Here is a 17034-nt window from a genome sequence, read left to right as displayed (position 1 = left end):
GGTAAAAGGGATAGTGTCTTGTCTTGTCATCTTCTGCTTACTCCAGGAAACAAGAATTACTTTGCAGTACTCCAAGATCAGTGTTCCATAACTTACGCAAATGCTAAAAAGTGGAAATTACTTTGCATACTCAGTGATCTGTGATTAAAGATGCAAATGCCATCCTTTTGATACTGAGTGAGCTGAGGGTGTGTCCTTAGTCTATCTTTTTATGCAGCTCCTAGATACTCATGTTACCTTACAGGTGCTCGTTGGCATGATATTCCTCCCAATGCCATAAAAGAGCCAATTTAGGCCATGGTACATTAAAGCTTTTGAATTTTCAGCATTAGTGCCAAGTAGGTTCACAATTTATAGATGATGCTATATTGAGAAAGAAAGGAAGAAATTAATCCTCGTAACTCTTGAGGCACAATTATATATAACAATGGGAGGGCAGGGTAATAAGGGTGTGTTGATTTACTGCTCCTATTTCTATTCTACAGTAATGTTTACATGTGCATTAAAACCTCGAGCAGTTTCACTTGAACTTAAAATCTGTGCCTTTTTGAAAAGAGTCTTTGGGATTCATCCAGAAAAGTAGGTGTGACACTTTGAGCCTAAAACAACTACTGGATTGAATTAATGAACTAGGTCTGTGTTGCTTTACCACATAATAGGTCGCTCAAAGTTTCTGTTGTGTTCTTTCAAGTCATTTATTACTTGTAGCAATCCTAAACTGAACCTATCACAGGGTTTTCTTTCCAAAATTTGTTCAGAGGGAGTTTACCATTGCCTTCTGCTATTACTGAGAGAGTGGGACTTGCCTCAGGTCACCCAGTGGGTTTCCATGGCTAAATTGAGAACTCAAACCCTAGTCTCCCAGAGTCCTAGTTCAACATTTAAACTACAACACCGTTCTGCTCTATACACAATACACACTTTTTTCTCCCTGTTAGTGCTACAAAGTAGTAGGTAATGTAATTTGCACAAGTAATCCTTCTCTCTGAAAGAGATTTCAAAATGATGGTCTGTGTCAGCAAGCACAAGGTGAATAAGCTCCTTCATGCGTATAACTGTCATTAATCACAAAACAAGTTCATACCAGGAGTTCTGATACTGGTTTATCAAATTAAATAAAAAAATTAAATCACACTGTTTGATTCAAACATATTAATCCTGGACTCCCATGCATGAGAAAAAAGAAAGGAACAGAAAAACTGAATTCCTACATTTCGCGGATTCATTCAGGATTGCCTGTTGCCCTATTTGGGCATTCAGGATCAGGTTGATACATCGACAAAGAGAGTATGCTAGCTTCATGCCCTCCATCTTTGTATCCATCTACACATGGATGCTCTCTGTACAGAACTTCGTAAAACCAGGCTTTCTCATCATGTGGCTGCATGCATAGAGGAGACTGTCCTCTTCAGAATATCACTCTCTATTTAAACAGAGTAACTGGAAGAGACAGAGCAAATCCTCTTCTCCCACATTCAAGTAACCCTACCTTGAAAGTCTAAGTAAGGCTTAGGTACACTAAAGTAAAGCATTATATGTAAATTAGTTCAGTGGGGGCCCTTGGGGTAGGAAGGGAAAACATATTTACATTTAATGTTGTACAAAATTCAACAAACATTGCATCTCACAGTCCCATTAGAGTTCCTGTTCTGATAATGGAGAAATAGATGGAATAGCCTGTGCTAAGGGAACGAGATTGCAAACACACTTTCTCTTTCTGCTAAGCCTAGTTACAAGTTTCAGGAAGGTAAAAGAACCCCTCCTCAATTCCCCATTGTTCGTACTCAGGGAGAATAAATAGAAACTGTTTCCCTGCTGCTAGTTCTGTGTGTGTGCGCGCACATTCATTCACAGGAGCCTCTCTGGGAATGTCCATCAACCAGCAATTCTATTGTGCTGTGTCTTAGAGGGAAAAGACCTGCAGGCTACAGCGTGTGTTCTCTAACACAAGGTGTGTCATTGATTTACACGCAATGTCTGCTTGACATCTCCCTGGACACCCTTTAAAGAACCTGTGACTCATCTCTAGGGAATTTCTTCTGAATATATACAAAGGCAGTGAATTGCATTTGTTTGCAGCTGGGTGGAGATGGCCCCTCCTGTGCCAAGATCAAGGGTGATAAAACCTCAGGTTAGAAACAAATGGGCTTTCTCCTGTTGGTAGACTATTGCACTGTGTGAGGTTTCAGGTTTTGTAATATATAAAAGCCCAAAAATAATGTAGAGCAGAGTATTATTGTGAAATGGGTCATTTGAGGCTACCAGATGTGTAAAGTTTCTGTATGTAGAAGTTCTCAGATCACCCAGAAGACACACTTCTCCAGTCCAACTATGATTCATTAAGCTAAACGATACTGTTCATGAGTAACTTTCATCATGTCATTTTTACAGGATAAAATCCCTCAAAATCTCTTTTCGAACAATCCTAATGGTGAAATCTGGCATGATCTTGCTTTATACAAGCGTTGCGTGTGACATGTAGACATCTGCCATCTGTTCAGAAATCTATCCTTGTGGGGCTGTAGAGTGCAAAATGAGTTCTTTCCAAATTGGCTGAGTTGTAGTGGAGCTCCTTTATTTCTGAGTTAGAGAGACACAACGATAAGTGAACCAATACTTGATTTTGGTCCCAGATGACATCCATTCTTCCTTTTTCTCTGGGTTCTTCAGAAAACTCTCTTTTTGGCCAAGAGGCTGTACTTAAATGAAAAAAGAAACTTTAATGCCATCTGCAATAGTAAAGCTATTGTTGAATTGTCAATAATTTTTTAGGGAATTATGTTTTTGATAGGTCCTTTTTTACTTAAAAAGAGAATAAAAAAGAAATGTGATGGACATCATTGCAGCATTTTGGGGTTCATAAATCTCATATTGTAAGATATTTCATTTGCTGTCATAGCCTCATTTATCTCCCTCTAACTCTGTATCTACAATATTTTTCTTATCAACCTCATTAGATTGAATGATCTTGCATTCCAGGAATATTAATTGGACCAGTCTGCTGCTTTAGCAAGTTCTTTTATGTTCAGCAGGTCTAGGAAATGTGTGAATTCAGTGTTGGTTTATGCTGGCACCTCAGGAAGTTAGCTTGCTGCCAAGGCATGCTAAGATCAAAGCTAAAGCATGTAAACCTTCTTCAGGCTGATATATTAGAAGAGCTGTCTCATGCTCTGAGTATCAGAAGGGCTGCTGCATCTTATTTCTCAGAAGTTTCTTACCTTGTCTTGGAAATGTGTTTTGAGTCTTTTCATTTCACACTGTTCAGTGATCTATCAATAGTATTGCTGTCATTTCTCTTAAACAAAATTAGTGATTATAATGTTAGAGTAGGATTGAGGTCATGCATCCTCTAGTCCCCATTGAATAATGAAACTCATTGGGTCAAACACAGCTAGATAGATGTAAAAGGATTACCTACAGTGACCTAGAGTAGTCTATGCAGCGGGTGAGAGAAGAATGGGGACTCTGGTATTAATTATAACAAATCTGGCTTACTTAGATCGACTTGGTTTCAGATCCAGTTTCTCTGTTTAGATGTGAATGCTTATCCCAGTCTTCCCCAGCTACTTGCCCTTCACATGGCCATGGTGGCCATCAATGAGGCTGGTTATAGTTAAACACATCTGGAGGACCTTAGGTTATGGAAGACTGGTATAGATTTTCGTAGTAGGAATAAGCCCCATTTTTACAGCAGGAAATGCCTCCTTTCAAGGCAGCTGCATATTCCAATGCCTCTTCTAAGGCAATTGTGAATAATAAAATATGCTTTGCTACATGTTTTTGTGATGGTGCTGTCACCCAACAAAACCAATAAAAGCATTAATAGCAGTTCAGCTACAGTTGCTTGAATAACTTCAGACCCTCTCTTCCTATGTAGAGTCAGGCCACAGGCAGACACATAGAACTGAAGCCATTATAATAGAGAGTTAGAACATCTAAATCCTGGATATGTTACATATTCATTGCATACTTCTTATAGGATTCTGCAGAGTATGCCTGTCCTGTTTGGCACAAGTCTGCCCATGCAAAGCAGGTGGACATAGCACTGAATGAAACATGCAGAATCATCACAGGATGCCTTAAACCTACACCTGTTGATAAACTCTACAAGTTAGCTGGCATTGCCCCTCCTGACGTGCGACGGGAAGTTGCTGCTAACGGTGAGAGAAATAAGGTTGAACATTGTGAAAGCCACCCACTGCATGGCTATCACCCTCCTCCCACCAGACTCAAATCAAGGAAGGGCTTCATGAGAACCACAACTCCTCTTGATGTTCCTCCAGCAGCAGCAAGGGTGTCTCTCTGGGCAGCTAAACCTGGCAATTCTAACTGGATGGCCCCCCAAGAGGGTCTTCCTCCAGGGGCAAACCAAGAATGGGCAACTTGGAAGTCCCTGAACAGACTCAGAAGTGGAGTGGGCAGATCAAAAGACAACTTGGCAAGGTGGCACTACCTGGAGGAATCCTCCACCCTGTGTGACTGTGGAGCTGAACAAACAACTCAGCTTGCCCACAATGCCCTGCCTCATGTACGGAGGAGGAGTTGTTTAAAGCTACAGACAATGCGGTTGCTGTTGCCCGCTTTTGGTCCAAAACTATTTAGTTGCTTGTGATTTCTTTTCTTTTTTTATTTCCATTATTTGAAATGTATTTGTTGTACAATGCTTTTGACACGAAATAAATAAATAGGATTCTCCCAGGTAAGACATGCTTTCCTCTTGCCCTTTCTTTAATCTCCCAAATGGTTGTTTGATTAAAGAGGTTGTAGCAGGAATTATGACTGGTTTGTATGCTGGTGAAAGCTTAAATAACCAAGGGCAAATCAAGAGATGCTTCAGCATGCCAAAGGAGGTATTTTTTCTAATGCTGCTGGAGGAGGTACAGAAGCCTGTTGCTTCTGGGAGGAAAGAGTGAACTGTAGATACTGATTGAGGCAGTAAGATGCTAAATGCATATTTGAATCTCTTTGGATGCCACGTTACAAAAGGATCTGCAACTGCCCATTTGGAAATTACTTTCTGTCTGAACTCCAATATTTCTCATGGCCATAAGAAATAAAAGTGAAGCTTTAAAAATATAATCAAGGATTAGAGGAGCCTCCATCTTGGTAATCAAACTGTAGTTTCCAGTATCTAATGCAGGCATCCTCAAACTGTGGCCCTCCAGCTGTTTTGGTATCCAACTCTCAGAGGTCCTAGCCAACTTGTTCAATGGTCAGGAATTCTGGGAGCTGGAAGCCCAATCAGCTGGAGGGCTGCAGTTTGAGGGTACATGATCTAATGGAACCTGCTATGTCAAGAGAATTTTGAAAATTTCAGTTTCTGTGGCATATATCAGAGGTGGAAAGTCTGTGGTCCTGTTGGCATTGTTTGAATTTAGTTCTGGACAACATGGCCAGCGGTCAGGAATATAGGGAGCTACTATTTAACAGCTGGAGGGACACGGCTTTAGTACTTCTTGTTCCAAATACATGGCCATGTCAAGAACAACTTGTAAATATGTTCTTTTTATTCTAAAATCTCTCCTCCTTCATGTGATTTCTATTTACTTCATGTATATACAGACCAATAGCCAAAATTGCAGGTGGTTTACAAAACCATGTGCCATTTCACCCCAGGGGATTTCCAAATCAAGTTTTCTTGCTTCACCCAAATTGTGTAGAGGAAGAATTGCCAAACCTTTGACATATAGGGGCACATTAGAGTGTCTAGTGCCTAAAGTGGGCTTCATCATGAATTAAAATGTGACTTAACATTATTAATTTGCTAATTAGGGCCTAAATTAGTCAAAGGTCAATAAAGAAGAATTATCCTAAACTCAAACATAGGGGCCCACTCACACTTTTCCTAGCACGGGTGCATCAGAAAATGCCTATGATGAGGGAAGAGAGAAAGAAGCATGCAAGCCCAGTCAGGGGAAGTTGGCTCAAATGCAGAAGGAAGAGTTACTTTCTCTGTTGGCAGCAACAACTTTCCCACCAATAACCTGGGCAGCCACTTGGAGGAGTCTTGTTAGACAGAGCCTATAGGTGCTCATAGTCATCTAAAAGAAATTGTTCCTTTTATTGCAAAATTTGCCACATCTCTTTTGTAAAATCATAGAAATAGAGTTGAAAGAGATCCCAAGGGCCATCCATTTTAGCCCTCTGACATGCAAATCAGATTATACATATATCAAATATTAAATAAAACAAAAGCAAATACCAATAATATTTTTCCCACTACATCCATAAGCATGTGCTTATGAGTACATTTGTACTCCCATCCCTCTTGCATGATAAGGCAGTACAATGCTTACAGCTATAAAACAGCAGCTATCACATAGGCTGAAGCATGAAACGGTATAAGCAGACTTTTAGGCCACCAGCATCAAATATAGAACTCTGCGTTTTGAAAGGGAAGTAAATTACATTCAAATTTTATGAGACATGCAAATGCATGCAAACATAGGACATTATTACTGGCATTCCTAACTAAAGTAAGCTCCTTGAATCTATTGACAAATAGTTAATTAAAACTTTTGTAAATACCATTGATTCAGTGAGTCTACTTTAGTAATTATAGTTATTCAAACCATGTACAATACTTTCATTCAAAGACCTGGTAGTGGATGGAGATGGTGTAGAATTCTAGATAAGATACAGTGTTCAGATGCTGATTTAATGGCATATGGAACGAGAGTACAGAATTTTTAGAAGATTATGTGCCTTGTTGTTTAACACTGCATTTTCCAGTATGGCTGGTAAGAATGAAGATCAAGTCTTCTTTCAAAACCTTACATACGACTAGCTGTGTGATTAATGGACTGACGACATGGTGCCCCTCGGGCATGAGGGACAAGCTGCCATGGGAATAGAAGAAGCAATACTGGTTGAAAGAAGGATCATCTTCTGGAGCAAGAGGTTAAAGCAGCAAGATCTGAAAAACAATAATACATGATCAAACCCTGCAGTGATGACTGATGGGGTTCTCCCTAGTCTCTTTTTAAAACTCCTTAGACTCTTAGTCATCATTTTCTACTTCTGATAAAAAGCAGGAGTAACATAAATGATGCTCTAGAGAGAGAGCTGGTATGCACAGAGCCAGGGGAGAAGGTATCTTAAGTTTAGTGTTGGCCTGTGGACATTTGAAGTTCAAACAGCTGAGGAGGTCAGTGAACAAAGAAGCTCTAGACATAACTATGAAGACATGTCAACAGGCAATGCATCATCTTCCTGACAACAAAGTTTGGGGTTAAATCATATTCAGAATTAGCCTCTTAATATCTTCAATACCTCTTGAAGAGGAGTTGCTACACATTATCATCATCATCATCATCATTTAATTACTTATTAATCGCCCTCCATCCACGATGCTCTAGGCGATTTACAAGATAAAATTGTAAAGGATAAAAATACATACATACAAATATTAATAAAATTAACATAGATTAAAAGCTCTAGTAAAGAGCCAGGTCTTGAGTACTAGGGTAAAAGGCCCTAACTCACGCATGGCTCTCATAAAGGGCGGCAAGGCATTCCATAAGGCAGGGGCAGAAATAGAAAAAGCTCTGCGTCTGGTCCTTTCCAAGTGCACTTCTCTAGGACCCGGTACATAAAGTAAGTCTCGTTGGGATGGTCGTTGCGACCTCCGATGATGGGAGAAGGAGAGACGGTCCCTAAGGTACGATGGGCCCTGGCCGTAAAGAGTTTTAAAGGTCAGAACTAGCATCTTATATAGACCACGGTAATCAGTTGGAAGCCAATGCAGATGCTGCAGCACTGGTGTTATGTGGCATTTCATGGGTGTTCTTGTGAGTAGCCTGGCTGCCGCATTCTGAACAATACGGAGCTTTCGGGTCGTGGACATCGGAAGGCCAACATACAGGGCGTTGCAATAGTCCAGCCTAGACGTGACCGTGGCATGGATGACTGTTACCAGAGCCTCATCAGATAGATAGGGTGCCAGTTGCCTTGCTTGTCGTAGGTAGAAAAAGGCCTGTTTGCTGGCAGCAGCGACTTGAGCTTCCATTTTCAGCTGCGAATCTAAAACGACACCCAGGCTCTTAACGGTAGGCGAAGGAGATAGGGCAGCACCATCTAAGGTGGGTAGCAAATGGATCAGACCAGTCGAGCGGCCATGCCAGAGAATCTCAGTCTTCGCCGGGTTCACCTTCAGTCTACTAGCACGTAGCCAGTTCGACAGAGCCTCCAGACATAAGGTGAAATTGTCTGGTATTGACGTTGCTTCAGGCTCCAAGCGCAGAAGGAGTTGGGTGTTGTCCGCATATTGATAGCAGTCTAGGCCGAAACTCCGAACCAAACTAGCAAGGGGTCTAACGTAGATGTTGAAGAGAAGAGGGGAGAGAATTGCACCTTGTGTCAGGACCCAGGCTGCAGAGCACCAATAACCATACACAGAGGCCAGAATCTATCTAATATCTTTATTGAGGAAATATATAAAGTTAATAAAAGCAAGTGTAGAAAATAGTTCAGAAGTAGACCTTTCAGGAAAGGTCAAAATTAGTCCAAAAAAACAATGTCCAATATGAAATATTAAGGTCCAAAGTTGTAATCCAATAACCGAAACACTCACTTTGCCAAGCAAAGTGAGGGGAGATGACAAGGTCCTTTAGTCCATGGAGCTTAATGCAAGGCTAGGAAGCAAACTAGATTCTTGGCAAACAAGGCTTGATTCAAGGCAACAAGAAGCGAGGAGCAAGAACAGGGTCCGTGGGAAATCCGTGGCGAGGTCCGGGGAACAAGGCAGGGCTGGAACGAGAACAAGGTCCTGGAAACTGGAGTAGCGTAGTCCACACACAATCTACTCCCGAAGCTGACGAATTGACTCCGCAAGGAATCCTTTGTGGCCAAGCATCTATATAGGATCTTGTTTTCCCGCCAAAGCAGACTTTCTCTGGGGAACAAGAACCGAAACCTAAACTGTCCAGATGCAGGACTCCTTAAACTTTCCCAAGGGAATTAGACTTAATCATCTAATTGTCTGGCAGCTATCCGGGCGCTTCGGCGAGTCGCCTCCCGCGCGTGTCTATCTTGATTATAATAAAGGCGGCGAGAAAATGGGGGAGATTTTTCCTCAAGGCTTGTTTGTCTGACTTCTTGTGGGCAAACATCCTGCAGCTGCAAGGGTTCCAAATCTGGCAGAAACGGTGGGAAACCCAAGTTTTCCTCTTCATCTGTCACAACAGTACTAGGAACGGGACTACATGGCCCATAAGTCATCACACCTTGGGGTACCCAAGGTGCAATATGGTGCAGAATGCAAGTTTCCAATATTTTTTATCACCCTGGATGCTTTGTTATATTTTAAAAATATAAGAGGTATGACAGGCTCTGAGAACAAGGTCCAGACAGTCTTAGAGTCTACATTAGCAGGGTCCAAACAGACAACAGAATAAACACAAGAGCCATTTAAAAACCAGGTCAAAAGACAATTCAGTTTCCAAGTGGTGAGAATTCAACCAGAGAGCAAAAGGTCAGTTAACAGCATGATTAAAGAGAGTCCAAAATCAAACACAAAGTGACTTCAAGGGAGGAAGGCACTAGCAGGAGCTGGACCCACTCTTTGTATATAGTTTCCAACAACTTTCCTTGCTTAAAACACGCCTAGAATGCTGAGCTTCCAAATCCCATTGAAGCTTCAGCTGCATGCACTTAGGCAGAAATCCACAACATGAGAACCTTGTACATCAAGAGTTTATTCTTGCAGGTGGCCACTCATAGTCATTCATCAGCCTTGCTTGTGTTTTCATGTACCAGTACTCTGGGGCTGAGTGGCCTTATCCTCAGATTCAAATTGTGCTCCCCTCTTGGTAAAGGAATTCTGCCACCCTCTGCTCAGAGGGCCCAGGATCTTACAAGGTTATCCTCTCCTTGGTGCCATCCCTCCAACATGGATGGGACACTATCTATGGCATCGCCATATTGGGTGGTGGGGAATTATGTGTATCAATGTATCTCTTTTGTTCCCAATGTTAGTCTCTGTGTTAATCCAAAAGAAAAAAAAGACAAATTTCTTCAAAACTGTTTTGTCTTTGGGCCCATTATTTGGGTCTTATAGGACTACTAGAATTGCCTCTTTCGTTAAGAAATAAAAACAACCACAGCCCAAGCTTAAATTTTGTTAAATGCCTGGAGTTTTCTGATGGGAAAAGGTGACATTTGAATATAATAAGTATATAATGTAATAAAATGCTCTATTTTACATAAATAAGCCATGGAAATTGAAGTTGATAGTGTGCATTGTTAAATTTTGAGCTGTGTTTTAAAAAATAAATTAAACTTACAGAGAAGAAGCATAAAAGTAGGAGCGCTTTCTGATAGCATTCTATAAACCAGAAAAGGTTTGGGTAGGGAAAATAATTATCAGGCAAAGTAATAACTTCACTATCTGTCCTAATCCTTATATGCTTTCTGCCTCTATATGTTTGTTTCTTTGCTGTGTTTTTGATAATCCCATTTATCTCTCGGGGGGAAACAGAATTTTTCAAATAATTTTGCTATGAAAATCCAGAAATGAATATAATATGCCCAGCTTCTTAGTTGAGTTCCAAACTAAGTGTATTGAATTTTAGCATTGTGGTATATCATAAATTCAGAATTCCAGATGTTAAGCATGCAGGAACACGATAACTTCTTGTAGTCCCAATATGCAATATTCCTAAATTCTTCTTGTGCGGTTTCCACAGTGTGGTCTCTCACATCTTAGGAACTGCCTACATACATTTTTAACCTGGAACTTCTGACTGTGACCAAAACATCAACATGGTTCTTCTCCCAATGATGCCATCTAGTGCTTCCTCTCCCTGAGTTATTAATTCAACCCCTGGTTTTCTCCCTTCCCCCCCCCCCTCTTCCTCTCCCTCTTTCTCTCTCTCTCTCCTTTAGATGAGATGCATAACCTTGTATAATTATGACAGCCTTGGAATACAAAAATCCATATTCTGTATTTAGAGCAGAGGTGGATAAAGAACGGCTCTCCAAATGTTCTTGGATTGCATCTCACAGCATTCCCTCAATATTGGCTCTGCTAGCTAGAGCTGATTAGAGTTGCTGATTAGAATACCAAAAATTGGACACTGAGTTTCAGTGACTTAAGGAAAATAGAAATTTGGGCATATCCTTGTTTGCAGACAATGCTGCTTTGAATTTCTGTTCAAGTTGGACCAGAGATTTTTTACAACATATGCATCATTGTTAGGTGATAACATGATAGCAGTAGGACATAATCCCTGGAACTGTTCCTTTTCCAATCCTAGAAGCAGCCTTTTAGACTTACATAATAGATCAGGGCAATAAATAAACACCATGAGCAAAACTGCATTTCATTTTTATATACTGTATTTACCAGAATCTAATGCGTCATCGAACGTAACGTGCATTTCAATTTTCAATACTTTGAAACTTAAAAAAGTAACATAATTCGCAGCAGCAAAAGGTTCACCCTTTGTAATTGGACCAAAAAGGTATATGTTACAGCTGCTGTACACTTAACCTCCTTCTTTAAAAACAAAAGTATTAGAATACCAAAGCCTTGCTTGTGTTTGGCCACAGTGTCTATGCATACAAGAAGTTGTACATGTGAAAGCCTCCTTTCCTCTTCCTTCCCTATTGGATAGTAGGAGTTGCTGCTTGTGGTGGTTTGTTGCCAGCCATGTGGAGGCACAGTCAAACTGAATTTGTTTCTGTTGGTTAGGTTAGAAAGAGTCCTCATTAGGAGGATTTATTCCTTTTACTAGATCCAGGTTAATCCTGGTAATGATTATTAGTTCACACCTATCTAACATTGTTTTAGCAATCTGAGATCAGGAGGAAGAAAACTGGAATCTAGATCCTCATTGCAGTAAAGCTAGGAGCTGATACACATTTTCTCTGGAAGTAAATTGAGCTAAATTGAACTGGTTTCTGAAGCCCCTTCTATACTGCCATATAATCCAGAATATCAAAGCAGGTAATCTGGATTTTATGTGGCAGTCTAGAAGGGGCCTTCGTAAGCATGTTTAGAACTGGGATATCAGAGGAAGAAAAAAGCGAAGAATGTCCATGATTATCTCATTGTCTTGCGTTTTTGCACATGCTTGCCTTCCCTGTAATTTCTTAATAGCCCCACTGTTTAGTCCTGATACTCGCTGATGTATTCTATGAATGTTATTTTACTGTTATTGTTTTAATTATATATGCTGTTGTCTTATTGTTTTATCTGTTGATTGGGCTTCGTCCCCATGTGAACTGCCCCGAGTCTCCTCGGGGAGATGGAAGCAGGTAATAAATGAAGTTTTTTTATTATTATTTTATTATCTGCAAATACACTCACTTGGAGACCCTCTGGATTTTTCTAAGTAGTGCTGTCATGTTCATTTTCCTTTCTGAATAGTAGAATAGTGGAAGAAAGTAGCATGTGACTGTCTGTCCATGGCATCATGCACACACTTATATAGAGATTCCTAAAGTAGGAATTTCAGCATTCTGCATGTCTTACTGCTGAATGACATTGTAACTGTATAAATGCAATTTGCCTTTCAGGGTTAAAAGTATAGAAGTCATATCTCTTGTTTTTACCCATTGTTCTCTACTTCTTTTCTCCCCAAGATACCATAACACTTGTACTTTAAAAACCTCTATGCAGGAGTCATCCAGAAAAGAAAAAAGACACTGAATACTAAAATCAGTGCAAAAGACGTCAGCAGGGGTGATAATACATGGTACTAGTTGGCCAGAGGAAAGCTTCAGTGGAATTAAATTGGTTATCCCCAGATGGTCAGGAGGGAGCTTTTGCTGTAGCCTTGCTGTAGTACAATTTTTATGACATATGGCTGGCTTTCAGTTAGGTGGCAAATGCATTAGTACTAGGACATTTCAGGAAATGTCCCTGGCCCTAGTCTGCCATTCTTAAGCTATGGGAGCCATCAACTTACTGGTTTCTCTGCTCTGATTTAATCTTTATAGAATTTTGGTGTACTAGCTATCAAGATAAGTATGTCTGATAATAGGGGTCTAGCAACTGTAATGAGGCTAATCGGTCGTGGCTGAGCAGCTTTTCCTCATGTAGGATTGGTTTATTATGTATCTGGATCAAACCCTTACATAGTTTTTAATGCATTACCTATATTAGGAGATAAAAGTAAGAAAATGTAGGCAAGAAAGTACATGGTCTCTGGTTAAGAATATTATTTTCAAGGTTGCATGCTTAATCAGGTAAAAATGCTAAGAGGGCTTTGTTTCAATCATATTATTTTTGCCATACCTACATGCTCCCCATCCACTTTCTCTCATAGTCACAGTGAATGCAGTTAAATCGCAAGGAGTACATTTTGTTTTTTGTTCTTCAGAGCAGCTTTTTTTCTTTTTCCCTTGTTTGACTGAATGCAACATCAGACAGTGCAATCAAGACTGTAAACAGAGGAAATCCTATCTAGATCCCTAGAGAGCAGGGACAGGAGGCTTTTTTTTATACCACATGAGGAATTCTGGCTTGAACACAGAGTAATCTGCTGTTTCTGCCATCCCTTTAGTTCATCAGTAGGTTTGCTTGCACAATGAAAAGGAGCTCAGAATCCTAGGCGAAAATAAGAGACTCGGAAAGGGGAAGCACAAAAGTAATGGTCCAAGACCTTTGACTAGTAGACTACAAGTGTATTTCTCCTGGATTCAGTGCCAGGCATAGGTTGCCTGGGGCTTATAATACCCTGGCAATATTGTTTCTCATCAGAAGCCCTGAGCTGGGACTTATTGAAGAAATAAATGCAAGCACTGAACCCAAGAACATCACATAACTAAACTGTTATTGGCAATTAAATGTTGTTTCCCATAATGATTCTGTCCACTGAAGCAGCAGTCCAATGAAAAGAAGACAGCAAAAAATAATAATAAAGGTAACAGAACAATAATGCAATTAGTCCATGGAACCAAACTTTCTCCTGAAGCTCCTGTTTATGTTTGCATATGCATTTAATTAGGAATAGTCCTCCTGTGCTACAAAGAGTAACACAAAGCCCACAATTAGCAAAACAAAAACATCTTTCCAATCAGGGAAGGTAGAAGGACAAATAGGAGAGCTAAAATAGACCATATACTCCTTCTGGCCCACCTGAACAGAATCGTAGTCCAGTATAAATCTTCCTTAAAAACTGCAGTAAAACAAAGGGAGAAATGGCTCAACATGTGTATGATCTGACACATACTAAGGTACAGTTAAAATAAGTTGCAGCAATTACAGAAATAGTTGGCATCCGATTATTCCTATGAATATGCAGAATTCCCATATCACTAGCTTGGTGCAAATCATCGGTGACTTTACAGTAAAAACCTGCCAGAAGCACATGGGCTGCTGGACCTAATAGTTAAATAGCCAAGATGTGTGTTAAAAGTACATTGGTTGCTTGGACTTCTTTTTGTTTTTCTTAGCAACTTCAGCACTTCCTTTTATGCACTCCACCCTCATCATCCTTACTCTTCGCATCATCGTTAAGCTCAGGAATGCAGTTTTATTTGCCTGATTAGCCCTGCTTGTCATTTGGAGTAAGATTTTCTTCTATAATAGGCAACTTGAAATGGTGCCGGAGATGAGCCTCCTGTCTTCTCTGTGAATTGCTAATGGCAACACCAGCTAAGTGTTTTCAGCAGAGCTTAGAAACGTTTCTTTTCTTGAATACAACTCTTTCTCTGCCAGCATGATCAGTGGGGAATTGGAAGGTATCAGCCAGAAAAAAATATGTTTTGAAGTATGAAAGGGATATTTAGCAGCTGTAATGCAACAACAGTAAAAGTGATTATGATGATATCATCAACAACAACAACATTTTCTGCTGCTTTCCCAAGCTATGTTGGTCTTTTCTGATGTTGTCATGTAGGAGTGTTCCCCAGGATGAAATGAGTCTTGGAAATTTGTTCTTAATGGGCTGTAGTAGCCTGTAATCCCACATACAGTTAGCCAGCAGTGTAGTGAAGGCAAATTGAATGATGCTGTCTATACCTATCTTTATATGAATGTACCATCAAGTCACCTATCGACGTATGGTGACCCCATAATTTCATAGGATGTTCTTAGGCAAGGAACACTTGAAAAGTGATTTATCAGATCCTTCCTCTGAAAAAAAGCCTACAGTAACTGGTATTTATTAATGTTTTCTGTCCAGTACTAACTAGGGCTCATCCTATTTAGCTTCCAAGACCAGACAGGATTTGCTGCCTTTAGGGTATTTAGGACTTTTGAGTCTGCCTTTACAAAGTGCCAAAAAACACAATTAGACTATATGAGACTGTGAAACATACTCCAGAAAGGAGGTGGCTTTTTTTTTTTACTTTATAATGGCAGTGAACAGAAATGTATTAATGAGAGACAGCTGTCAATGGATGACATTGGGGCTATGGATGTGACGTGGACACTCAAGGATGCATGGATAAAGATTGTTATCCATGGCTTTTCTAAACTTGGTCCTTATGTCAGTGAGAGACTACTTGGCATTCATTTTTCAGCTGTCAGTTTTTGTCAGTTAGACAAGATGCCTGCCTACCTAACTCTCTTTGGGAACTTCCTCTCTCTTTCCAACAGTGCATCTTAATTGCCCTTGCAAAACAGTGGGTATTTGTCTCCAGAGTCAGCAGTTTCACTTCAATAAAAATTGACTGATGTTCTGCCTGGGTATTAGAAGACTAGTTTGAAAGATTAAGCTGTCTTGAATTGTATGTGAAGAGGTCAGTGCTTGTGCAGAAATACTAGAGATAGATGCTGGTAGCTCTTCCAAACCTGTCCTGTGTAGAGAATGTGTACTTAAAGTCTAAAGAGATAGAAAGCATTTGGATGAACCTGTCTGCAGAGCTCAATAAAGTTTTTGAAAAGCCCGGAAGCCAACCCCAATAAGAGTGTCAAGGAACTATGGCACAGAACATAGCGCTTTGCAGAAAGTTGTGACTGCTCTGCAACAGCTGCCCAGGTTTTTCTCCACAAGAAGATGGGGATTTTATGTGTGTGTTTCCTTAGTCCTTTGGAGAACAGGGTATATATCCCAATGACCTCCATTCCGCCTTTGTTGCTCACTCTCTGCCAGCCGTGGCACGAGATAGCGATTAGCTGTCTTCATGGCCCCGTAATAACCATGTCTGAAATGTTCTGCATGATTAACCTATTAGATACAGTACAGCTCCCAGCATTCTCAGGCTCTGTTCCTGTGGGCTTTGTAGCATCCAGAAAAGAAGTCAATGAGAAGGAAAGAAAAGTACCAGTGCAGATCCTGGAAGACTATTCTTCCATCACTTCTGTTCTGTACTACTAGCTCCTGTATTTGTACCCATAATGTGGTGCATACAAAACAGAGTTGATGGAAGAAAGATCTTCCAGGATGAGTGGGGTGTACTTTCTTAGTTTGAACAGAAATTTTACATCCCTTGTTTTTGTGCTGTGAAGCAATGTGTGAGTCAGTTGTTTCAGCAAAATACAACTGAAAGTGTATCAAAAGAACTGAATAATGAAAGGCTGCAGAAGCTTTGGCCTTCATAATAATTCACTGTTGGCTATCCTGGCTGGGATTTCTGCTAATTGAAGTATCTGGAGAATCAAAGATTTCCTGTCCCTGAGTTAGAATAAAATCAGGAAGAAGGATCTGCGAGTCTAGATTTGGGATAACTAAGTCTATATTAATATTTGTCTGTCTGTATATCTATCTATCTATCTATCTATCTATCTAGATGAGTGTGCTGCATAAATATCTCTGTTTATTTCAGCTGAATTCACAATAAGGGATGATCCAGGAAACTAATTAGTGCAAACATCTTAATGCTTGGGCTCCTGGGGAGCAACAAGCCTCTAGATCAGCCTTCCTCAATCTTTTTATCCTTGAGGAGTCCTTGAAATAATGGTCTGGTTTCAAAGAACCTTTGCTTAAAAAATTATATCTACCACTCAAAAAGTGTTTCCCTCCAATCACAATCTCTCATGAAAGCCTTGGCGGCCCTAGGGCTTCGAAGAACCCAATTAAGAAACTCTGCTCTTAACTCCCCTATACCACTATTTTACTAAGATAAGTTTGAAACCTAACTTGT

General features: G+C 40.2%; 1 protein-coding gene and 1 long non-coding RNA gene across 12 annotated transcripts in view; one reads left to right on the top strand and one right to left on the bottom strand.

The window, feature by feature from the left end:
- st3gal3 (ST3 beta-galactoside alpha-2,3-sialyltransferase 3) overlaps nucleotides 1-17034 on the top strand; it is a 303637-nt gene that overhangs the window by 278183 nt on the left and 8420 nt on the right. For 7 of the 11 annotated variants that reach the window (XM_062979653.1, XM_062979654.1, XM_062979655.1 and 4 more), the window contains one exon: nucleotides 3980-5959. The exons of the other annotated variants lie outside the window; for them this stretch is intronic. In XM_062979653.1, the coding sequence (XP_062835723.1) occupies nucleotides 3980-4612 (633 nt within the window). In that variant the 3' untranslated portion in view covers nucleotides 4613-5959. Of the gene's footprint in view, nucleotides 1-3979; nucleotides 5960-17034 lie in introns of those variants that run through there. 11 annotated transcript variants of the gene reach the window in all.
- The window catches only part of LOC134298671 (uncharacterized), a 28321-nt gene continuing 17327 nt past the window's right edge, over nucleotides 6041-17034 (bottom strand). Inside the window, exon 4 of the long non-coding RNA XR_010005778.1 lies at nucleotides 6041-6916. This is a non-coding gene — a long non-coding RNA (uncharacterized LOC134298671). The remainder of the gene's footprint in view (nucleotides 6917-17034) is intronic.

Source organism: Anolis carolinensis, chromosome 4 (assembly GCF_035594765.1).
Source record: "Anolis carolinensis isolate JA03-04 chromosome 4, rAnoCar3.1.pri, whole genome shotgun sequence".
Classification (NCBI taxonomy): domain Eukaryota; kingdom Metazoa; phylum Chordata; class Lepidosauria; order Squamata; family Dactyloidae; genus Anolis; species Anolis carolinensis.
The sequence above is the reverse complement of the archived record's forward strand: the minus strand, read 5'-3'. Positions and strand labels throughout refer to the sequence as shown.